This window comes from Podarcis liolepis (assembly GCF_965112155.1).
Source record: "Podarcis liolepis genome assembly, chromosome: 1".
NCBI classification, from domain to species: Eukaryota; Metazoa; Chordata; class Lepidosauria; order Squamata; family Lacertidae; genus Podarcis; species Podarcis liolepis.
This window is the reverse complement of record NC_139554.1, coordinates 17,385,943-17,409,394: the sequence shown is the minus strand read 5'-3', so window position 1 is coordinate 17,409,394 and position 23,452 is coordinate 17,385,943. Positions and strand designations below refer to the sequence as shown.

The following is a 23,452-nucleotide window of genomic DNA, read 5'->3' as shown; positions in this document are numbered from 1 at the left end:
TTAGACGCCTAGTTTGGATTATTGCCTAAGCTTGGACTTTTCCTGTGATTTTTTTATGGTTTTTCTTTCTGCTGACGAATTAGTGGGTTCACACAGCAGTAAGCAGTAAGCGTCAAGGGGACAAACCTAAGAGAATAGGAGAAGCATAAAGAGGGAGGAGACAAACCTAACATGGTCACCCTCTGAAGAGACTTACTATTGAAAGTTGGAATTGACTGTCGACTAAGGACTGTTTATGCTTTTTCTTTTTATTTATTTAAGATATATGGGCTTCTCTAGGACCGATACAAGAGCGCGGTGTTAATGACGCAAAGGAAGTTAAAGATGGACAATTACTTGCAATAGACGTAACAACCCCCCCCCCACCCTCTAGTGACTTAGTTTAATTGTTACTCATGGTTTTTTGTACATTTGCGTATACCCCCGCTCTTGGTTAGTCCCTGCCCCTCCCCCCTATTCCCCCCCCTACTTAGTTAACTCAGTGGCTGTTCGGCTCTCTGCACCGCTATTGTTACATCTTTTTACTAACCCCCCTGACTGACCTCTCTCTCACGTATCTTGTAAAGGCTATATAAATACCCATTTGCTCCCCCCTATCCCCTACCACTTTGCTCCCCTATGTTTGGATAATTCCCCCGATTTTTTTTGATATTTTGTGTAATTAACAGACCATTTGGGATAGTAGTATAGAGGGGAACAAGGAGATTGTGAGCCCTAAAAGGGCGAGAATTAGCACTGAAAAGGTCAACAAATAATAAGGTGCAAAGATGCAGGGGAGGAATGGGAAAAGGGGAGGGGGAACACCAGGGGAAAGGAAAACCTCTAGACAGGAAGAAATCAAAGACTTGGACTTTTTGTGGCTAAAAATAAAGGAGGAACTTAAGCAGAATGAAAATAACATAGAAAATAAATTAGAGGAAATGCAAGATAGAATAGACAAAAGAATAGAGGGAGCCATAGGAGAGCTTGGAAAGAAAGTCCAAGAGTTATCAGTTAAAGCAAAGACATTTGAGGAATCTAATAAAAAAATACAAAAAGACATGAGAGAGCAGAAAAGGGAGACGGAGAAAATGAAGGAGGAGCTGCGAGAGCTGAATAAATCACAGGAGCAGATTTGGGACAACATAGCGATGGCCGAAATGCGACAAAGACAAATGCACCTAAAATTCAGAGGTATAGAGGAAGAAACGAAAGAGAACATTAAAGAAAAAATAACTACTGAATTAGCAAATTGGTTAGAGGTTAAAGAAGAAGAGGTCGCGTACACAATAGAAAACGCCTTTAGGATTAAAATGAGAACTTACCAGAACAGAACTAGAAAACCCATAGGGGATTGCCTAGTAATGTTTAACTCAGTAGGAATGAGAAACCTGATACTTAAAACAAGTTACCATAAAAAACTTATAATAGGCGGTAGACCGATAATTGTCCTGAAAGAGATCCCGGTCAGGTTATTGCGTAAGAGAGAAGGGTACAGACACATAATAGGTGTTCTGAGAAGGAACAACATTCAATATAGATGGGAATTTCCCGAGGGAATCGCCTTCTTCTTTAAGGACAAGAGATTTAAACTGACCAGCTTACCAGAGGTAGAGAAGTTCCTGAGAAGATACGAGAAGGAGCTCACTAAAAATGAGATTGGAATTTTAGGAAGAAAGGATGTGAGGGAGGGAAGGGGGGGAGGAGGGGAGGGTGAAGCCACAGAGAGGGGAGGAGGAAGGAGAAGAAGAGGAGGACGAGGGGGGAAGCGTAGCGGAAGGGGAAGAAACAGGGGAAGAATCAGAGGAAGAGGAAGAAGCAAAGAATTAATAACCGGACACAAACGCTACGTTTTAGCTAAACAATGTCCCTAACTTTTTTTAACATGGAATGTTAACGGTCTAAATGAGAAATCTAAAAGAAATAAAATAGTGAAAGTCTTGAAAAATAAAAAATGTGATGTGGTATGCTGCCAAGAGACACATGTGGCCAAAAAACATAAACAAATACTGACCAATAAAAAGCTGGGAAAGGAGTTTATTAACTCAGAGGTGAATAAAAAGAGAGGGGTGGTCATCTACGCTAAAGAAAAACTGGAACCCAAAGTAATTTGCAAAGATGAGGAGGGGAGGATTCTAGGGATACAAATTACCCACCAAGGGGAAAGATTTAATGTAGTATCGATATATGCCCCTAACACCAACAAAACCGAGTTCTTTAGTAAACTAGAACAAGTATTACTGGACTTAGAAAATTATAAACTAATTTTATTAGGGGATTTGAACGGAGTCCCGGAACCCAATATTGACAGAAGTGAAAAAAACAGGAAAGGGAAGCAGGGGAAACTCCCAAAAACTTTCGATGATCTCCAAGAAAATTTAGATCTAATAGATATCTGGAGATACAAAAACCCTACAGAGAAACAGTTCACCCACTTCTCTGGAGTACACCAGAGCTGGGGTAGAATAGACCAGATCTGGGTCTCCAGGGAACTCTCGCTGAGAGCGGGGAGATGTACAATAGAACCCAGAACGTTATCGGATCACAACTCTATCTTTTTGGAAATAAAGGGTACTCCATCAGGCCCGTATAGATGGAGAATGAATGATTACTTACTGGATCAGGATGAGATTACTGATAAGGCAAAGGATGTCTTGAAAGATTATTTGGACCATAACTTACATAAAGAAACTAAAATTAATGTGGTATGGGACGCCAGTAAGGCAGTCCTAAGAGGTTTTCTGATTCAACAGAACAAATATAGGAAGAACTTGAGAGAAGCAAAGAAGGAAGAGGTAATTAAACAACTAAAAGAAGTAGAGCGCAAACTAATAACAAACCCTGGGGATGAGAGATATATTCAAAATTATAAACTACTACAAACCCAATACTCAACACGGCTGAATCAAGAAATAGAATGGGGAATAAGGACGATGAAACAAAGATACTTTGAATCAGCAAATAAAACCGGTAAGTTGCTAGCGTGGCAGTTGAGGAAAAAACAAAAACAAAAGGTGATCAACAAAATTAAATTTGAAGACCAAACAATAGAAGACCCCAGTGAGATTAGGGGAAAGTTCCTTCAATATTACGAAAATCTGTATAAAAAGATAGAGGCAGAAGATACAAATGAGATAGGAACGTATTTGGAAAGGCATGGGAAAGAAGATTTAACAGAGGAGGAAAAGGTAATGTTAAACGAACCAGTAACTATGGAGGAGGTTAGAGATGCAATTAAGAAAATGAAACCTGGAAAAGCCCCTGGCCCAGATGGCCTTTCTCAAAAATACTATAAATCCCTAGAAGAACATCTGGCCCCAGTACTCTGTAATGTAATTAATAATATCCTCCAAGGAGGGGAAATGCCTGACTCGTGGAGAGAGGCACATATAACACTAATACCCAAAGCAGACTCCGATACACTTAACATATCAAATTACAGACCAATATCATTGCTCAATAATGACTACAAGATTTTTGCAGGAATAATGGCTAATAGACTTAAGAAATATCTGAACAGAGTAATCCATAAAGACCAAGCCGGATTTCTGCCGGGCAGGCAATTAAAGGAGAATGTGAGACATGTAGTCAACATAATCGAATATCTGGATCTCAGGATCGACTTCCCTGCCGCCCTAATCTTTATAGACGCTGAAAAGGCCTTCGACAATGTGTCCTGGGAATTCCTTATTAAATGTATGGAGAGGGCAGGAATAAGAGGGCCGTTCTTAGAAGGCATTAGAGCAATCTATTCAAACCAAAGAGCCAAACTTATTATTAACGGTAATTTAACAAATTCATTTAAGATTACAAAAGGCACAAGGCAGGGGTGTCCCTTGTCACCCCTGTTATTCATCATGGTCCTCGAGGTACTGCTGAACAAGATTAGAGGCACTCCGGAAATAAGAGGGATCAAGATAGGTAAAAACGAATACAAAGTCAAGGCTTATGACGATGATCTTGTAATATCAATAGAGGAACCTCTAGAGAGGATAAACGTAGCCATTGACGTAATGGAGGAATTTGGGAGATTATCGGGGTTTAAACTGAATAAAATAAAAACAAAAATGTTGGTAAAGAATTTAGATGAACAAACAAAAAATAAAATTGAATTAGATTCTGGGATAAAGACATCAAAAAAGGTTAAGTATTTGGGTATTTGGCTCTCAACGAAAAATATAAACTTGGTGGAGGATAACTACAATAGAATGTGGAGTGAATGCAAAAGAAATTTAGACTGTTGGAGCAGATTACACCTCTCATGGGAGGGGAGAATGGCTGCCATCAAGATGAATATCCTCCCCAAAATGATATTCCTGTTCCAAAATATTCCGGTAATCAGGGGTACAACTATGTTTAAGAACTGGCAAAGGACCCTTTCCAGATTTATTTGGCAGGGTAAAAGGGCCAGAATCAAGTACAAGTTACTTACTGACAAAAGAGATAGAGGTGGATTTGCGCTCCCGAACTTACAACTTTACTATGAGGCCTCATGTTTATGTTGGGTGAAGGAATGGATACTACTAGACAACACCGATTTACTAGATCTGGAAGGTTTTAATGCTAGGTTTGGTTGGCATGCCTACCTATGGCAAGGCAAGGGAGGTGTGCATAAAAGTTTCTCCAATCACATCATAAGAGGAGCGTTATTGGAAGTGTGGAACAGGTGTAAGAACCTGGTAGAAAAAAACACCCCTTTATGGTTGTCACCCATAGATATTCTAGTAACTAAAAAAGTGAATATGGAAGGTAGAAGATGGACTTATGCGGAACTCTTGAAAAGATCTGAGAAAGGATGGGAAATGAGACCTTACGAAGAATTAAAAGACAAATTAATGGGGTGGATACAATACCACCAAATTCATTCTTTATGGAATGAACATAAAAAAGCTGGTATGAGTAAAAACAAATCCCAATTCCAGTTAGAAATAATAGAAGGGAAGTCTAAGCTCCTAACTAAAATGTATAACCAATTGTTAGACTGGGACACTATGGATGAGGAAGTCAAAGAAGTTATGATTAAGTGGGCCATAGATATAGGACACCCTTTAGAATATGAAAAATGGAAAAAACTATGGACCAAAGACATGAAGTTTTCAGCATGCGTCAGCCTTCGAGAGAACATGGAGAAGATGATGTACCGCTGGCACATCACCCCAACAAAATTAGCTAAAATGTATAAAACCGGAGATAAGACCTGTTGGAGGTGTAAAAAGAAAGAGGGAGACTTCTTCCATATGTGGTGGTCCTGTGAGGTAGTAAAGAAGTTCTGGGGCTCTGTCTATGATGAACTAAAAAAGATGCTAAAGTATACCTTTCCAAAAAAGCCCGAAGCATTCCTTCTAGGAATGGCGGGCAGTGAGATCAGCAAAGACGACCAAACCCTATTCCAGTATGCGACAGTAGCCGCTAGGGTACTGTTAGCACAGAAATGGAAAAACCCCAGCATTCCAACAATCACGGATTGGCGAACCAAGTTAATTGAATACATTGACTTAGCAATAATGACGCAGAAAATTAGGCAACAGGGAAATACTAAATTTATTAAGGATTGGAATAATTTTTTTTCATACATGGAGACGATATTAGGAAGCACCAAAGTCACAGTAGGTATAATTTAAAAATTGCGAGGTAAAACATGATAGTTAGTAAAGGATACTGCTGTAAATACTGTTGAGATAGAGGTCTCGTCGTGGTGGTGGGAAGTCAAAGAACGGAAACATTGTATATTGACTCTTGAATTATTTTGTTATCTTGGTTTTTTTTCTTTTTTGTGAATGTTTTGTTTTATTATTAATATTGTATATGTATTTTAGATGTTGGACTACAATAAAAACTTTTTAAATCTTAAAAAAAAAAAAAAAAAATTGTGGCTGCTCTGGCTGCCTTCTCCTCTACATTACTTGCATCATGATGGACATTACCACAGTTTGATCTCTGTGAGTTGACTCCTCCTTTGTCCATGTCACACGTAGGTGGGTGCATAATTCCTGTTTATTGGGCAGTGGCAGAGCTTCCATGGGTGCTGGGCACCTGGACATATTGTTTCATGCACCTCAGTCCCTGAGCAGTGAGAGACTTCTGAGGTTTCAGTGATCACACCAGATTTAGTTTCCTTAGAATGGAGGTCAATGGAGACTTTATTCACACTTCTGTATGAATTGAGCATAAGATGGAAGGGCTCGCAGCATCAACACTCCAACACAGGCATAGGCATAGGCAAACTTGGCCCTCCAGATGTTTTGGGACTACAGCTCCCATCATCCCTGACCACTGGTCCTGTTAGCTAGGGATGGTGGGAGTTGTAGTCCCAAAACATCTGGAGGGCCAAGTTTGCCTATGCCTGCTCTAACAGATCTTGCTTCCCCATTAGGTTTCCAGGGGAAACCCCCCTCCCCAAAGCTATGGGATTCGGCCCACAGAGGAAGTCAAGCTTCTCTGTCCATCTTCTAGCCCAGTTATAAACTCGCCTACAAAACTAGCCCCCCCCCCCACCTATAGGATGACCTGGCATCCCACCAGGTGAGGGGTGGGGAAATGTCTACCCCTTGCTGGGGAGCTCCATCACTTAGTTGTTGCTATGGCAACATGGCCCTGCTGTTGAAGTTATGCGGAACGTGGTGCTTAGGCCATTAGCCTAACAAAGATAGTGGTCTGACCGCTTCAGCAGCTTCTTCTGCTAGATTGCAAGCTTCATGGATACAGAAACACAGAATTGCTTCGTAAAATTGGCCTCTCTTTACCTCTGAAAATGACAGTGCCTGTCAAACTGGATCCAGGCACGTGCAGAGGCTTCGCTTTAACTTTATGGAGAAGGTTTGCCCTCCTACCCTTTTCAATTCTAGCATTTTCAGCCCTGGAACGAAAATTCAGCGCTGCGGCAAAGGTCATCTCCATCACTGCATTTCTCGTTCTGTCCTTTAGCCAGACGGTGTTAAAACTAAACCCACAGAATGTCTGACAGTGCAGACAACTGGGAGAAAACAGGCTCGGCAGATTAAGATAAGATACATAATTTTGCATGTGCAATGTTCAAGATGCTCAGGTCTGAAAAGTCTCTTTATTTCCCTCCCTCCTTCCCTGGTTGTTGGCTTGTGGTTCTGAAATATTTTAAGATAGTTCCGGTTGGAGTGAATGACCTTGGTCACATCCAGGCAACGTGTTAACTGAGTGTCCATCCAGATTTGTTTGTAGGAAGGTGTTCATTGAGCATTACTTCCGATTTGTTTCTGGGGAGGTTAGATGGTGTGTTGCGATGAAGGAGTCATCACCCCACACTTTCCAGTGCATTTTTGTTTCACTTTCCTTATTGCAGAGTCCAGTTTTGGGTGGAAGAGCAGATTTGTTGCATAAGGGCACCAAATCAACCTGTAAGTGGTTTTTGGCACATGACTGAATTCGACCTGAAAATGGTGACAGTCTGGAACCACCCCAAAATAGAGCTCTTTCCTAGCACAACCTATAGATCACCGGGATTGAACCTGTAATGTGGAAAGTGTGTACTGAGCTGACATTATTCTCACTGGAAGGAAACCTCATCGTTGTGACAAAAAAGCATACAGTGGTGCCTCGCAAGACAAAATTAATTCGTTCCGCAAGTTTTTTCTTCTTACGAGTTTTTCGTCTTGCGAAGCACGGTTTCCCATAGGAATGCATTGAAAATCAATCAATGCGTTCCTATGGAGACCGTCCGGGGACAGAGGGGAAGCGCCGCGCGCCTTCCCCTCTGTCCCCGGAGATTGCGGGGCTGGCAACGGGGAGAAGCGATCTTCTCCCCGCCGCCCCTTGCTTCAAAAGAGGTCCGGGGACAGCAGGGAAGACACGCTGTGCTTCCCCACTGTCCCCGGAGCTTGCGGGGCAAGCTTCGTTTTGCGAAGCAAGCCCATAGGGAAATGCGTCTTGCGAAGCGGCTAAGAAAACGAAAAACTCCTTCGTCTAGCGAGTTTTTCATCTTCCGAGGCGTTCGTCTTGCGGGGCACCACTGCATATGCATGTGATTTCATTTGCAAAAAGTGAAGTTACATGGAACCAGGCAGAGGGCCTTCTCAGAAGTGGCACTCTCCCTGTGGAACGCCCTCCCATCAGATGTCAAGGAGATAAAGAACTACACAACTTTCAGAAGACATCTGAAGGCAGCCCCATATCGGGAAGTTTTAAAAGTTTGACAATTTACTATGTTTTATATGTGCTGTAAGCCACCCATAATGGCTGGGAAAACCCAGCCAGATGGGCGGGGTATAAATAATACCATTGTTGTTGTTCTTGTTTCCTTTTTATATCATAGCTATACCCTGCTTTATCAGCAATACTGGATCCCAAAACATTTTATAATTAAATACATGGGTAAAATCATAACAGGGATATGTATAGACCCTGATGAATATATGCATTTCCATAACATATTCTGGGATGAGAGGGTTGGGTGGGGGCGTGTTGTTGCAGAAATTTTGTTTCCTTGCTGTAGAAAAATTAATAGTACCGCCTTGTGAAATTGTGTGTTAACTGTGTTTTGCATCAGTTCCAATAAATGGTTTGCAAATTGTCTTAATCTTGGCTGCTTTTAAAGACTCTAAGCATATTCAAAAAGTGCACAGTTATGGGACGGGTGGACACAAAAATGCGTAATGTCGCCTTGGGTGACAGGCAATACATGCCCACGTGGTCTGCAAATCATTCCCCTGCAGCCATTGGTAGAAATAAGGCCTGATGTCTGGAATGTCATCAAGGATTCTGATATGCTAACCTTTCAGCCTTGCAGCTACAGTGTTAGCATGCAGTTCATATTCTGCAGCAGAAGTTAAAGGTTGATTTGCCCGGGATGAAATTCTCATATGAAACACAGAGAGGCTCTGTGGCCAAACTAGACATGTGCCTAAAGACATTGCAGACAGATAGAATTATTGCTTTTCTTCAACTTATCATCCAGGCGGGAAGGGGAGCCTGACTCATTCTGAAGGAAACATCGGAATGGGAGGTTTAGCCCTTTTACTGCTGCACTGAGATTGGAATGGAGATCAGACCGCTCTTGTCAGGCTTTGGGGCAGCCAAGAATCAGATACAATGGTACCTCGGGTTACAGATGCCTCAGGTTACAGACTCCGCTAACCCGGAAGTAGTACCTCGGGTTAAGAACTTTGCTTCAGGGTGAGAACAGAAATCGCGTGGCGGCAGCGGGAGGCACCATTAGCTAAAGTGGTACCTCAGGTTAAGAACAGTTTCAGGTCAAGAACGGACCTCCAGAACGAATTAAGTTCTTAACCTGAGGTACCACTGTACAGGTAAATCTTACCATTCATTTAGAGCACTTTGCTTCCCCCGGATAATCTTGTTGTTCATTAGAGGTGCTGTGAATTGTAGCTCTGTGAGCGGAGAACTACAGTTCCCAGGATTCTTGGGAATGTTCTTTAAATGCATGCTGTGGGTGTGCCCAGAATCTAAGCTGTTTGGCACTGACAGGAAACAGATAAGCCTGCAAGGGAGAGGGGAGGCTTCCTCTTCCTGTAGAGCTGCAAAAAAAAAAAACCTTTAGAAAATCTGGAAACAGGCTGCATTCATATAATCAAGGAGAGAGCCCATGCGTCCTACTTGCCTGTGGCAGAGAAATCTGTTATGGAGCTTTCGTGCTTGCAAACAGTTTGGCTGTTAACCGCACATGAAAGATGTTTTCGTGCAAACTGGCTCCGGCTCTCTTCGTGTCGCCATGTAGTGATTTATGCCAGGATAAAGTGGCTGTAAAACTCTACTTAATTAAAGTGCGAGCGTTTAACAGTCACAACACAGTGGCAGAAACGACAAGGCCGAGGGAGAGTTGATCTTTGCGACCCAGAGTTGTCCTTTTGCCAGGCAGTTAGAATGAAGGTCCTTGAAATGTGCTTTTCTTTCCTGCCCTAAAACATGTGGTTCTCTCTGCCTTTTTAAGTCTCTTTAAATGTGTGTGTCCCTTTCTTTCGCAAAAGCTTAAGGCAAGTCATACGCAGAAGCCTACATCATAAGGGAACACAGGAAGCTTTATAGCTAGTCAGACCTTGAGCCCATCTGGCTCAATATAGTTGACATTGGCCAGAGAGTCTTATCAGTATCCGCAGAGAAAATCTGCAGCTATGCCTTTATTGTGTTGCTGCTGCTACTAGTGCTCTATCTTAAGTTGCAAAACGCATTGATTAAAATTAGTAAATGCCTGTATCAAGTGGGAAATGGAATTAATATCGGGTGCAAGAAAGGCGGTAGTTTCGTAAAATGTGCATCTGTAGAACAAGCCATCTGCCCGTTTTTTTAAAAAGAAATCAGGGTTTCCGTAAGTACGTTGAATATATAAAGGCCACAGCATGCAATGCCAGCGATGCTGTGATTGTTAGAAGCACTGACAGCCTCCCCTCCAGCTATTAACATTGTCTCCTTTCAACAACATAAATGTCAAAATCTCTGCTAGCCTAATTAGAGCAGTAGGTCAACCAGCGCTTTCTCTTGTGTAGCAACCTGGGCCGTTAGCTACATTAAAAAGGACCACCTTGGCTTAATCTTTATTTTCTCCATGTTTTGGTGTAGAAACTCAGCAGGATTATTTTCCCATATGACCTCATGGATTATTATTATTAATTTATTTTAAATGCATTTGCATTCATATGTGTTTGCATGCAAAGTCACTAACAGTTTCACAGGGGACAAATCTGCAAAAAGACAGCGGCTTTTTGTTGCAAAATATGTGCAAGAATGAAAGGGTATATCCTACATGGAAGCAATTTGCTCCCACAAAGGAAAAGGCATATTTGAAAAGAGAGGAATAAGCCAGTTTCCTCTTTTCCAGGCTAAACATACCCAGCTCCTTCAACCGTTCTTCATAAGGCTTGGTTTCCAGATCCTTGGTCATCTTGGTCGCCCTCTTCTGCACATGTTCCAACATGTCAATGTCCTTCTTAAATTGTGGTGCCCAGGGTTTAACAATACCTGAAACAATAATACTTAAAAATATTTAAAATACCGTATTTTTCTGTGTCTAAGACAATGCTTTTTGCTAGAAAAATTTAGGCAAAAATTGGATGTCGTCTTATACATGGATAGTGAATGCAGAGGGGGGACGTGCAATTAATGGCAGCAGCAAGCAGGAGATTGGCAGCGGTGATTGGGCGAGTGATTGGTGGCTGTGGCACGGCCTGCTGGCAATTGGCTGTGGCTGCGGCAATTGGGCAGGCGATTGGCGGCTGCAGCAAGGGGGCAGGTGGGCTGTTGGTGGTGGCGAGCAGGCAGACAATTGGTGTTTGCGGCGAAGTGTGTGATCGCCAGTGGTGGGCAGGCGGGTGAGCGATTGGCGGAAGTGACCTCCCCCAACCCCCCCCCCCCAAAAGCTAAACAATGTAATTTCTTAATTTTGGGTTTAAAACAATAGGGGTCATCTTATACATGGGGGCGGCTTATACACGAAAAAATACAGTAAGTAAAAATATCAAAAGCCTTTTGGAATGAAGGATGTTATGATTTAGTATGTTTACTTTATAGACTAAACCAGTTTCCCTGGCAAAGGGTGAAATTAGGTATCTCTTTAAAAACAAACAAAACTCCCTGCAATGTATTGAAGGCAAGTAATATTTCCATCGTTCTTTTTTGATGCTTATATGTCAGATGCACTATGACTTTTTCTAATAAGACCTGGAGACAGAAACTGAAGCAACAGCCTTATGATTCCTCAATGGTTCCTTTGCCTTTCTTGGGAGAGTTGTAATGTTTTGGTGCTTGAGTAATGTCTGAGAGTCTTCCCTAGCTAGACGACAATTAGAAGTTCACTCTTTGCTGTGCAGTGGCGCTGAAATGGGCTAAAATGCACTTAACTGTGGTGCGAGGCAAGCTGGTTTTGTTTGCACGCTTCTCCGCTGTCCCGCAAGAGTGTTCCGAAATGGAGTCATTTTCTGGGGAGGATGGGTTAAGTAAATAAGGACCGTCGTCCGGGTGTAAGAAAACAGTGAACCCTAACCCACAATGGGCTGACATGGGCAAGTAAGGGAAAGAGGGAAACACATTAAAGACGGAAGACAAAAAGACCTGCAGCAAAAAGATAAATAAAAACGCTGACGTGTGTTAGGAAAGCCCCCCCTTTTCCATCTCCAATGCTCCATAACCCAATTCTGCTGCCTGTCATGGGACTGCAAACTGGATTTGGAAAAGGATCTTGGAGGTCAGTGTTTAATCTATTAAGCTGTTAACTGCCCAAAACTGTATGCAGCACATGACTGGCAGGAGGAAGGGGTATGGGCTTTCTTTGATTTTTTTATACTGTTTGTACTGCAGGGAGATGGTTTTGCTCAGACCAAAAGAGCAGGAGAACATCTCTCAGATGATAACAAACCAATTATATTTGACACGTTCAGTGCATGAGGTTGAACGGCAAATTAATTAAGGCTTCAGTTTGGGTCGAATTTCCATTGGCTGGGATGTTCCTCAGCTAATCGAATTCCCTTTTAGGTAAGATGGCAATGACTATGGTGATTTAATGCCTGTGTGATTTCAGTCAATCTTCCTGAGGCCTGCTTCTGAGCAAGCAGTTTGCCATCGGATGGTGCATTGCTTCTGATTGGGCCTCAGAAATGTCATCAGCTGAACTCAGAAAGCTGCTACCCACCCCCACCCCCGCTAGCAGATGGGATGTTTTTAAGCATTATCTTCAAAAGCTGAAATGCAGGCTGTAAGCTTTACTGATGGGGAGCAGGAAGTCTGTATCAACACCTGATTGCCTTTGGAGTGTTCTTTCATCACAGCAGATGAATGCTTTCTAGTTTAGTTTCTGAAGGGAAGGTAGAACTCTGAATTGAAGCAATGGGGAGGCAGTGGGAGGGGATGTTGTTGTTTAGTTGTTTAGTCGTGTCCGACTCTTCGTGACCCCATGGACCAGAGCACGCCAGGCACTCCTGTGTTCCACTCCCTCCCGCAGCTTGGTCAAACTCATGTTGGTACCTTCGAGAACACTGTCCAACCATCTTGTCCTCTGTCGTCCCCTTCTCCTTGTGCCCACAATCTCTCCCAACATCAGGGTCTTTCCCAGGGGGTCTTCTCTTTTCATGAGGTGGCCAAAATATTGGAGCCTCAGCTTTGGGATCTGTTCTTCCAGTGAGCACTCAGGGCTGATTTCCTTCAGAATGGATAGGTTTGATCTTCTTGCAGTCCATGGGACTCTCAAAAGTCTCCTCCAGCACCATAATTCAGAAGCATGAATTCTTCGGCAGTCAGCCTTCTTTATGGCTCCAGCTCTCACTTCCATACATCACTACCGGGAAACCCATAGCTTTAACTATACGGACCTTTGTCAGCAAGGTGGGAGGGGGATGGTCAGCAATAATTCCCCAGCTCCACCTTGCCTTCGAAATGGAAGCTCACCTGAGCCCCCTTTTTCTGAATCTAGCCTTTTAGTTGCCCCTAGAAAAGGAAGCAAGAAGGTGCTGGCAGGCCGGTCAAAAGTTCATGTTGAGAACTCTGCCGCTGGTCAAATCCCCACTCAGGCATGAAGCTCATTGGGTGACCTTGGGCCCGTCACCATCTCTCAGCCTAACCTACTTCACAGAGTTGTTGTGAGGATGAAGTGGGGAGGAGAAGAACCATGGACACCATCTTGAGATCATTGGAAGATAAAGGTGGCATATCAAAGAATCGTAGAATTAAAAGATACCCCAAGCTTGAAGTAGTCCTTGAGAACCTACTTCATCCTAACTTTTTCATAAAGGTTAATGTACTTCAGGAGCTGTGAAAAGATTTATCTCATGGTTCACTTTTTTTTTGTATTTTAGTTTCAGTACTGGGATAACAAGAGTGAACTTCAGGTCTCTCAGAACCGCATGCTATTTCATATTGAGCTCTCAGAAACTATGGATGGGAGCAAAATAAAATAAAAGTCAAGCGTTTAAAAGTATTATTGATTTTAGTGGAAGCATTAAGTGAAGTCAGTGGTACTTAAAAGTACTTAAATCCTGAGTGGACCGTGCCTCTCCATTTGTGTAAAGGCATGAAGTATTTATAGGAAAACCAAGTGCTGTTGAGATGACCAATTAAAAATAAAAGTAGTGTTGTACCAAGGCATGTTAGCAAACATTATAAGCCTTATTTTCCAACATCTTATTTGCCTCTAATTCTAAACTATATCCGGATTCCTTTGCTCAGGTCTCTGCTTGCCAGCTGTAGCCAACAAAAATCCTATCATTCTGTGTCTACAGAGTGTTTACAAGATGTCCTGGAGGAAGCATTTGGGTTGGTATTCAAAGCACAACTTCAGGACTTATCTAACAAAGTATAATGTGGGACACCTATTTGCCAAAGTATCAGGTGACTTCGCAACAGTCAGCTGACCTGCAGAAGTGTAATAGATGGCTTTGGGTCTAGCCCAAGATATATAAATGAGCCCAAACTAAGGTGTTCTAACCAAACCACTGGGCTTAAACCTCCAACTGGAGCCAACTGCTTTCAAGGAAGACCATCTCAGTGGAAAGTTTCTCACAACTTAAGGATAATTCTCCACTTCAAACTAGTAGCATGAACAACAATCTATACGTTTCTGGTTCAAGATCAGCTGTCCTCTCTCTACCCCTGTGATTGAAAGAACTGATAGCAAGTCTGATTTTGTATTACGCGTCAACATTGTTATTATAACACTTTAACTCAGTGGGTGCCTGAAAATGCTCTCTCAATAAATGGTGGTATTTATAATGAGCCCAGACCCCACGCTGAGCAGCAATGAAACAATTTATAGGCCATATGGAGAGCAATAATCTGCCACTTTCACACACACAATGAAGTCTCCCGAAGCAGAGTCAACTCACTGCACATCCACAGATTAGCCAACGCATAGCAAATGCCAAGTCACAGTTGCGGCACTATGTGGAAATGCATTTGACCTCTTCCAAAATGTCTAAAATATTTTGTTTAAAAGCATGAAAGGACTGGGGGGGGAGTGCTTGAGACATTGTACAACATATATAAAATAAACATTTCCATACGGCCCATCTCAAGACCAAGAACAAGACAGGTTTGAGACAGCAGCGGTGCAAGAAATGAACCAGGCTGATTTTAGAATTTACAGTGAGAGAGAAAGCAGTAAGACTGGCCTCTGTGGAAGATAAAAAGGCCTGAGATGAGGGCAGTCCTTTTTCGTCTGTTTATCCCTGTGTTCACCATTTTTGGGGAAGTGGGTGGAGATGGATCGAGCCAGGGTGTTGGCAGCATAGCTAGATCAAAAGGGGAAAAGTTTGGGCCGGATTTTGATAGGAAAAATTACAACACACAGTTAACTCCTCAGGCAGACAGTGTACCCCTTCAGACTGGTGATTTTTTTGCAGGCAACACATCGTGGCACAATAATAGTGCATTAAAGGTGAATTTATACCGGACTGTCTGCTTTATGAGTCGTCCATAGGGAAGCTCTTGTATTATAGCACAACAAAAGCAGAACAACACTGCCGCCACCCCCAAAAAACTTTAGTAGACTAAGAAGTTACAAGATTTCAGCAGGAAGTTTATGGGGCATGCATTGTTGTTGGAAAGAAAGCAGTATGCCCACCTCAAAAGGTTTGTAGGTAAAAATAGTATTGAAAGCAGGATCTACTATATTTGCCCTGGTACTGCAATGAGATCATCAGGTGGCAGCTGGTAATGATCTTGAAGAACGTTCTAACTGACAGGCAGGGTGGCCACATAAACACTGCCACAAAAGATAAAGAGATTTGCATACAATCCACATATGTATACATGCAAATTTAGAAATAATTACTATGATTCCTGTACAAATACAATACGTCTCGTCATAGAGGGGAAGACTGAAACTAGGTGACCTGTTCAGGTGCTAAATGTTAATGGGCAACATCCAGACTATCATTATTTTGCAGGAGGGATTCAGGAGCATACCAGAACTTTATGTGAAGTAGATTAAAGTGCTCTGTTGCCAGGGTGCAACAAATCCACTTATAAAAGCCAGATGTTTTGTTGTTAGGATAGTGCTGGAGAAATGCAGCACCAAAGAGAGGTGGTTTTGCTCTCCCTGACCTACAACTATATTTCGAAGTATCATGTTTATGCTGGTTGAAAGATTGGATTTTACTAAAGAACAGCCAGACCTCTTAGAGCTCTCTAAGATGTCTGACCCTGGGATGATTAAACTGGATTTCTGTAGTGGTTACTGTGAGGTAAAGAATCAGGAACAGATACCCTATAGGAAGAGGTTAACCTCTTTTTAATATTACTAGTACCCCCAGAAGTTAAAGTAAAGTTATGCCTCTATTTCTGCTTTAAAAATTTTTTCCCCAAAAAACGTGCTATATAAAAAGATGAAGAAATTTATCTTCCTGGTTATTTGAAAAAAAAATGACTTGTATTTAAATGGGAAATAATATCATAAGTGCAGAACTACCATAAAAACCATAAAGTACAATTTAAGCACTCAATTTGGAATAATGGCAGAGGTGTATCTAGAGGCTGTTGCCACTTACCCCCAGCATCAGGCTGGGAAGTCATCTGACTCTGTCTAACTGCAGTGCCGGCCCTGCTGTGAAAACTGAAAGTTTTGATATTTTTTCTCCTTTGATGTCAACTGCTTATTGCATTGTTAATAAACTTGTTGCAGTGGACAAAAAAATACCTCAGAGCCTAGCTTAAATACCAAGGAAGTTTTGACTTGGAGTGGTGTGCCTCTTTTAAAGTCAACTGGGAGAAAATGCAAATGGCTGGCTCTAGCAAGTTTTAACAAAATTATCGTGAGACCGTTTTCATGCCCCATCCTTAATGTTGGTATGCAACTGTTTGCAGTTTTATTCAGCTTGTTCTCATGCTGAATCCAAGGGCTCCAGTAATCTGTATACATGCTGTCATGATTGTTTAAAGAAAAGGTTAAAAGAGCAAAACCTAAATAGCATACATTAATTAAAAAAAACCAAACATTTTAAAGGCAGGAGCTAATGTAAACCAGCCAACTATTTTCCACCCAAGATGCAGTTGATGCTTGTCAAACTCAGCCTAGGTTTGCAAACGCCAAGGACCGTTCTCTGAATAGTCATCTTTTGTGTACATATTACTTACAGAACGGTCTAATGATGTCGTTGTCAGCTCATTGCTGCAGTTTTTTCTGTGTTGCCTTCCTGTGGGTTTCTTTTGGGGAAGGGAACCTGATTTGTGGCAGCTTTTTTGTAACAAAATACAATTGCACAAATACAATGCAAGCCTTTTAAGGGCTTTTTTGCTCTTTCCATGTAGGTTCACCCCGTTTAAGGAATGTCATGGGTGGAGAAGGTTAGCAAATTGCAGTTGCTCCAGTGTCAGTTTCTGTTCATGCCCGGGGAGTCAACAATTATTTAATTCCTACTTTTCATTCCATTAGTTACCTTCCTTTCTTTTTGTTAGTAGCATAGCACTACTTTATTATTTCTTAGAAAGTGAGACGCAGCCAGCAAGTAAATCCCGCCCCCTGCAGAACAGAAACTGACATTGGGACAATTGAGGGGCTCCAGTGTGAAAGTAAACTTGGAAGGGCCAACTGGACTTTCTCGATTTATTCTCAAATGAAGAGACAGGTGATCATGGAGGAGCTTTCTGAACCACTGGGTCAAAAGCTAATGGAAAGTACGGACTGTGATTTTAAGATCTGGCAGTGATTTAGGAAAGTCCCTTTCACCTCAAGCTACTCGGCTCAGTGAGACAGAACAAAAATATTTGCAGCTGTAAATTAGGTCATTTTTTACATTTCACTTCTCTTTAGCACAGTTCTAAATGCAGCACTTCCCCCCACCCCACCCAGCCTCTGCCTTGCAGATTTCAAGTATAACAACAGGAAGAGTTTATAAGGCTGCCATGCGGTAACTGAAAGGAGACAGAACATCTCAGGTTGCTGAAGAAGTAAACCTGAAAGGCCACCCACGGTTGAGAGGTCTGGATCCTAGTTTCAGTTTGCTGTGTGTTCCTGTTCATGCTATTTATCTATCAGAGTTTCCCACACTTGGGTTTCCAGCAGTTTTTGGACTACAATTCCCACCATCCCTCATCTTTGTAGCCCAGCACAGTCTTCTTTCACTGGCAGTGGCTCCCCGGCACCTCGGTGTAGAGCAGTGATGGCCAAACTTGGTCCTGCAGCAGATTTTGGACTACAACTCCCATCATCCCTAGCTAACAGGACCAGTGGTCAGGGGTGATGGGAACTGTAGTCCCAAAACAGCTGGAGGGCCAAGTTTTGACATCACTGGGGTAGAGGTTCCTTTCGCATCCTCTGCTCTCTGATTCTTCTAACTCAGGTATGGAGAATCTGTTGCCCTCCAGGTGTTCCAGAACTACAACACCCACCATCCCTTGCCATTGGCCATGATCGCTGGGGCTGATGGGAGTTGTAGTACAGGAGCAGCTGGAGAGCTGAAGGATCCTTATACCTGTCCTAAGTGGGTTGAACTTGGGACCTTCTTCATGCAACAGCTGAGCTATAGCCCCTAGTCCTGGGCCAAATATTTTGGCCAGTGATCCTTGCCAAGTAAGTGGAAAGGTTCTGAAAGTTGTTTTCACTATCTTCTGGGGAATGGGAGAAATTTTAATATTTAAATGTGTTTTGGAGGGGAGAGGGTTATTAGTTTGTTCTTGTTTTTATTCTGTATTTTGTGGGTTATTTTTTTAAATCTTGTGTTTTTAGGTTGTGAACCACCCTGAGGTCTGTGGATGGAAGGCAGTATACAAATTTAATAAATAATAATAGTAATATTTTAGAGGGGGGACGCGGGTGGCGCTGTGGGTTAAACCACAGAGCCTAGGACCTGCCGATCAGAAGGGCGGCGGTTCGAATCCCTGCGACGGGGTGAGCTCCCATTGTTCGGTCCCTGCTCCTGCCAACCTAGCAGTTCGAAAGCACGCCAAAGTGCAAGAAGATAAATAGGTACCGCTCCAGCCGGAAGGTAAACGGCATTTCTGTGCGCTGCTCTGGTTCACTAGAAGCGGCTTAGTCATGCTGGCCACATGACCTGTGCTGTACGCCGGCTCCCTCGGCCAATAAAGCAAGATGAGCGCTGCAACCCCAGAGTCGGTCACGACTGGACCTAATGGTCAGGGGTCCCTTTACCATTTATCATTTATCCCATATTAGAGGAAGTGTCGGAGGGTCTCACACTCTTTCCTTGCCTACAAAGCAGTCTTGCTGCTGCTTTAGGAGTGGCAGCAAGGAAGCACTGTGGTAGCAGAATGGGCCGTTGGGAATACCTGCTACACCATGATGTAACATCATTCCTAGTGATGTTAAATTCTCGAGAATAATCTTTTGGTGAACATTCTCGAGAATGTTCTCGATTAATGAGAATATAAAGCATATTTATGAGCAATAGTGCTGAACTGCTTAGAGAAGCTCTGCCACTTTTTGAAGCTGCAGCAAAGCTGGGTTGTTGTTGTTTTTAAAGTGAAAGACTGTGCTACTGTGTGTCTGTGTATTTTTGGCCCAGCATAAATAGCATTCCCGGCGTGGATGCTATTTCTGGACCCTTACCTTGCGCCGCAGGTGGATGCAGTGAATGTTTTCACAAGTGCTCTCTCACGCATGGTAAAAGCATTATACAGTGGTACCTCGGGTTAAGATCTTAATTCGTTCTGGAGGTCCGTTCTTAACCTGAAACTGTTCTTAACCTGAGGTACCACTTTAGCTAATGGGGCCTCTCGCCACCGCCGCACAATTTCTGTTCTCATCCTGAAGCAAAGTTCCTAACCCGGTTCTTAACCTGAAACTGTTCTTAACCTGAGGTACCACTTTAGCTAATGGGGCCTCTCGCCACCGCCGCACAATTTCTGTTCTCATCCTGAAGCAAAGTTCTTAACCCGAGGTACTATTTCTGGGTTAGCTGAGTCAGTAACCAGAAGTGTCTGTAACCTGAATCATCTGTAACCCGAGGTACCATTGTACTGTCTGCATGTATGTGAACATTGTTCATGCGAGACAGGCAGAAATGAGTAGGGTTGGTGTGTTTTTTTATGTTGCTGGATACCTGAGCTTGGAAGCCCAAGCTATGACTCCTGAGAAGTAAGCAAGCCTTTTCATTTCTGCCGTGCTTTGAAATGTTACTCGGTTTGGGGTGTGCTGCCCTTCTTCTTTGTTTCCTTGCTGTTTTCAGCTGGAACTTGCATTTGTCTTATGCTCACCCAGGGTGGGGGGAATAAGGAGAAGGTAAACTCTCTTTACAACGCCTCCCTGTTGACTTGTGCTAGTGTGTGACGTAAGGGTTAATTCTGTTTTTGGTCCAGACTGAATGGCTGGAGGTTCAAGTCAGTTGGGATTCAGTAGTCAGTGGACACGGGTGGCGCTGTGGGTTAAACCACAGAGCCTACGGCTTGCTGATCAGAAGGTTGACGGTTCGAATCCCCACGACGGGGTGAGCTCCCCTTGCTAGATCCCTGCTCCTGCCAACCTAGCAGTTCGAAAGCACGTCAGAGTGCAAGTAGATAAATAGGTACCGCTCCAGCGGGAAGGTAAAGGGCGTTTCCATGTGCTGCTATAGTTCGCCAGAAGCGGCTTAGTCATGCTGGCCACATGACCTGGAAGCTGTACGCCGGCTCCCTTGGCCAATATACCGAGATGAGCGCCGCAACCCCAGAGTCGGTCATGACTGGACCTAATGGTCAGGGGCCCCTTTACCTTTAGTCAGTGACGAAGACATTTGGGATTTGACATTTGGAAGAATTGGAAAGTAAACTGGTTCCAGGGGGCGCTGGCTCCTGGGGGCTGAGCCCTTTTCGGGGCCCCTATATTTTGGGGGTAGGGGCCGGGGGGGCCCATGTCCCAAAAGCACGGTGCCGAAGAATGGAGCATGGTGTCAGAGCATCCTCCCACCAGTGGCAGTGCTAAGAGGAGGAGGCGGAGAAGCCGCTGGCCATTTAGGCATGTAGCTGCCACTTTTGGCTCCGCCCCCAGCTCCTCCCAGTCTCCTGACATCACACACACAATGTTGCCCCCTCCATTGCCTCCACAAGCTGGCGCCTCTGACTGGTTCTGATTGAGTTTCCCTCTGATGAAGACCTGATCTAAGAACTACAGTGCTCTCAGTTGATTAATAATAATAACAATAATAATAAATTTTTATTTATACCCTGCCCTCCCCAGCCAAGACCAGGCTCAGGGCGGCTCACACCAGATATAAAACAATTGATTAAGATACAACTTAAAAACAAGATTAAAATACAACGTTAAAATGGAGCCTCATTTCAATAGAAACTCAAATCTAAAACTTTTCGGGGATGAAAATGTCAAATCTTCACCAATAATAATAATTTATAATTTATACCCTGCCCATCTGGCTGGGTTTCCCCAGCCACTCTGTGTGGCTTCCAACAAAACACTAAAATACAATAACCTATTAAACATTAAAAGCTTCCCTAAACCAAGGCCAACTATTCAGACTGGTCCTACGTGGGGCAGAAAAAAGCCAGGGAAGTCCTCAAATAGGATTTGTCCTCCTGTCATACACTGTTTTGTTCTGTTTACCTTCTCTCTGAAGTATTATCAGTTTCCTTATTCTCTGGACTCCCGTCTTGGCTAACCACTTGCGCATAAGACAGCTGCAGGTTCCTGCTCAAAACGACAGGAAAACAGAGGTAGAGTCACACTTGTTTTAGCGCAATTCAAAAGTGTGGCCAACCCACCGTATGGATTTTCTGTTCTTTGCACATGCCATTCCATTGATCTGTTGAACACAGGAGTCTCTGGGTGGGCTTCATAATTATGACCTAGAGAGGAAGATTGGCAGGCATGGAGTGAGTGTGAAGTTTTCCCCCCTGCAGCAATATAATAAATGTGGATTGCTCATCTTTCGCCACACTGCTAGAGTGGCAGAAATGAAAGTATCAGAGCTTAACAGATAAATGGGAAACTGGAAAGGTGCTGGTGGGGGGGGGGGATAGTAGAATCATGGAATTATAGAGTTGGAAAGGACCCCAAGGGTTCTCTAATCCAACCTCCTGCAGTGCTGGACTCTCAACTAACCCCACCCATCTGACTGGGTTGATAATAAATCAACTCAAATTTAACAACACACTTAAAGAGATGGTGTGTACAGTCATACCTTGGGTTACAGATGCTTCAGGTTGCGTTTTTTCAGGTTGCGGACCTCTGAAATCCAGAAGTACCAGAACGGGTTACTTCCAGGTTTTGGCGGTAGAGCATGCATAGAAGCGCTAAAACACGGTTTGCGCATGCACAGAAGCGTTGAATCGCAACCCGTGTGTGCGCCGACATGCCGTTGCAGGTTGCGGACGCTGCGGGTTGCAAATGTGCATCCCACACGGATCATGTTCACAACCTGAGCGTCCACTGTATATGTGTATACAGTGGTACCTTGGGTTAATAACTTAATTTGTTCTGAAGGGCCGTTTTTAACCTGAAACTGTTCTTAACCTGAAGCACCACTTTAGCTAATGGGGCCTCCCACTGCCGCCGCCACGCAATTTCTGTTCTCATCCTGAAGCAAAGTTCTTAACCCGAGGTACTATTTCTGGGTTAGCGGAGTCTGTAACCTGAAGCGTCTGTAACCCGAGGTACCACTGTATGTGCAAAAACAAAATGAGGGCTGGTTTGTGCCTCCATTCTAAAAGATGTGGGCTGTGTGTGGTATGGCAGAATTCTGTGTGGATTCCAGAAATAAAGCTTAGAATGAAGAACAGAGCAGAATCCAGCTTCCTTGAAAATCTATGTGTTTGGTTTTGCTTTTTTAAAAATAAAATAAAATCAGGTCTCTGGGTCTTATGACAGTGTTTGTATGTGCCCTGGCAGTGCCTGCTGAAATCTCAGCAGCTAGAAATTGGCTGACCCAAATTGCCAGTGGTTTCCTTGCCAGCATTACTCCTTGTCCCTTCCCAAACCAGTACAAATTACTGCAGCTTGCACATATTGCAGATTCCAGCTTAATTTCTGTGACCCTACGCATCTTGGAGAATGCTGGCGAGTGATGTCCATATTGAGTTCCACTGATGGGTGCTTTTATTGGGGAACTTAAATATATATCCTCAACACTCCCAGTGAGGGTGGCATTATTTGTGCCCTCGAATTTGGGCTATTTTGGTCGTCTTTTTTCCACACTGGCCTTTCTGCTGAACAATAAATTTTGCTAAGAAAAAATATCAAGCCAAAAACACAGAGTTGCTTCCTGCACACATACGCTCTCTATTTTGGTAAAGCTTCCTTTTCCTGTTTGGTTACAAGACCTAGTGTAAACTTTCAAGTTAAACTGCTTGGCTTACTTCATGTTCTGCTTTGTGTAACGTGGTAAAGTTACAAGGGCGACATGTTTTAATGCAACAGTTGTGCTGGACAGATCGCTAGTACTGTTGTCCCCAAAACATAATACCAAGTTATTTCTGTGATGGCAGCGAGGTAAGTACTTGGCAACTTTACTGGGAATGTATTGCACTGATTCGCTGGAGAACAATAGTCCTGTTTTATATGAAGCATAGGGATTCATATCTGGTAGAGAGTAAAAAGTGAGTGAGGTTCATTTGATGC

The 23,452-nt window shown here is 43.2% G+C and overlaps 1 protein-coding gene across 23 annotated transcripts in view; it reads left to right on the top strand.

Annotated features, from left to right (window-relative positions):
* EVL (Enah/Vasp-like) overlaps positions 1 to 23,452 on the top strand; it is a 154,817-nt gene that overhangs the window by 45,841 nt on the left and 85,524 nt on the right. For 3 of the 23 annotated variants that reach the window (XM_083517724.1, XM_083517722.1, XM_083517721.1), the window contains exon 1: positions 23,155 to 23,323. The exons of 18 other annotated variants lie outside the window; for them this stretch is intronic. In XM_083517724.1, the coding sequence (XP_083373850.1) occupies positions 23,313 to 23,323 (11 nt within the window). In that variant the 5' untranslated portion in view covers positions 23,155 to 23,312. Of the gene's footprint in view, positions 1 to 12,092; positions 12,146 to 23,154; positions 23,324 to 23,452 lie in introns of those variants that run through there. 2 more of the 23 variants (XM_083517732.1, XM_083517733.1) reach the window with 2 other exon arrangements.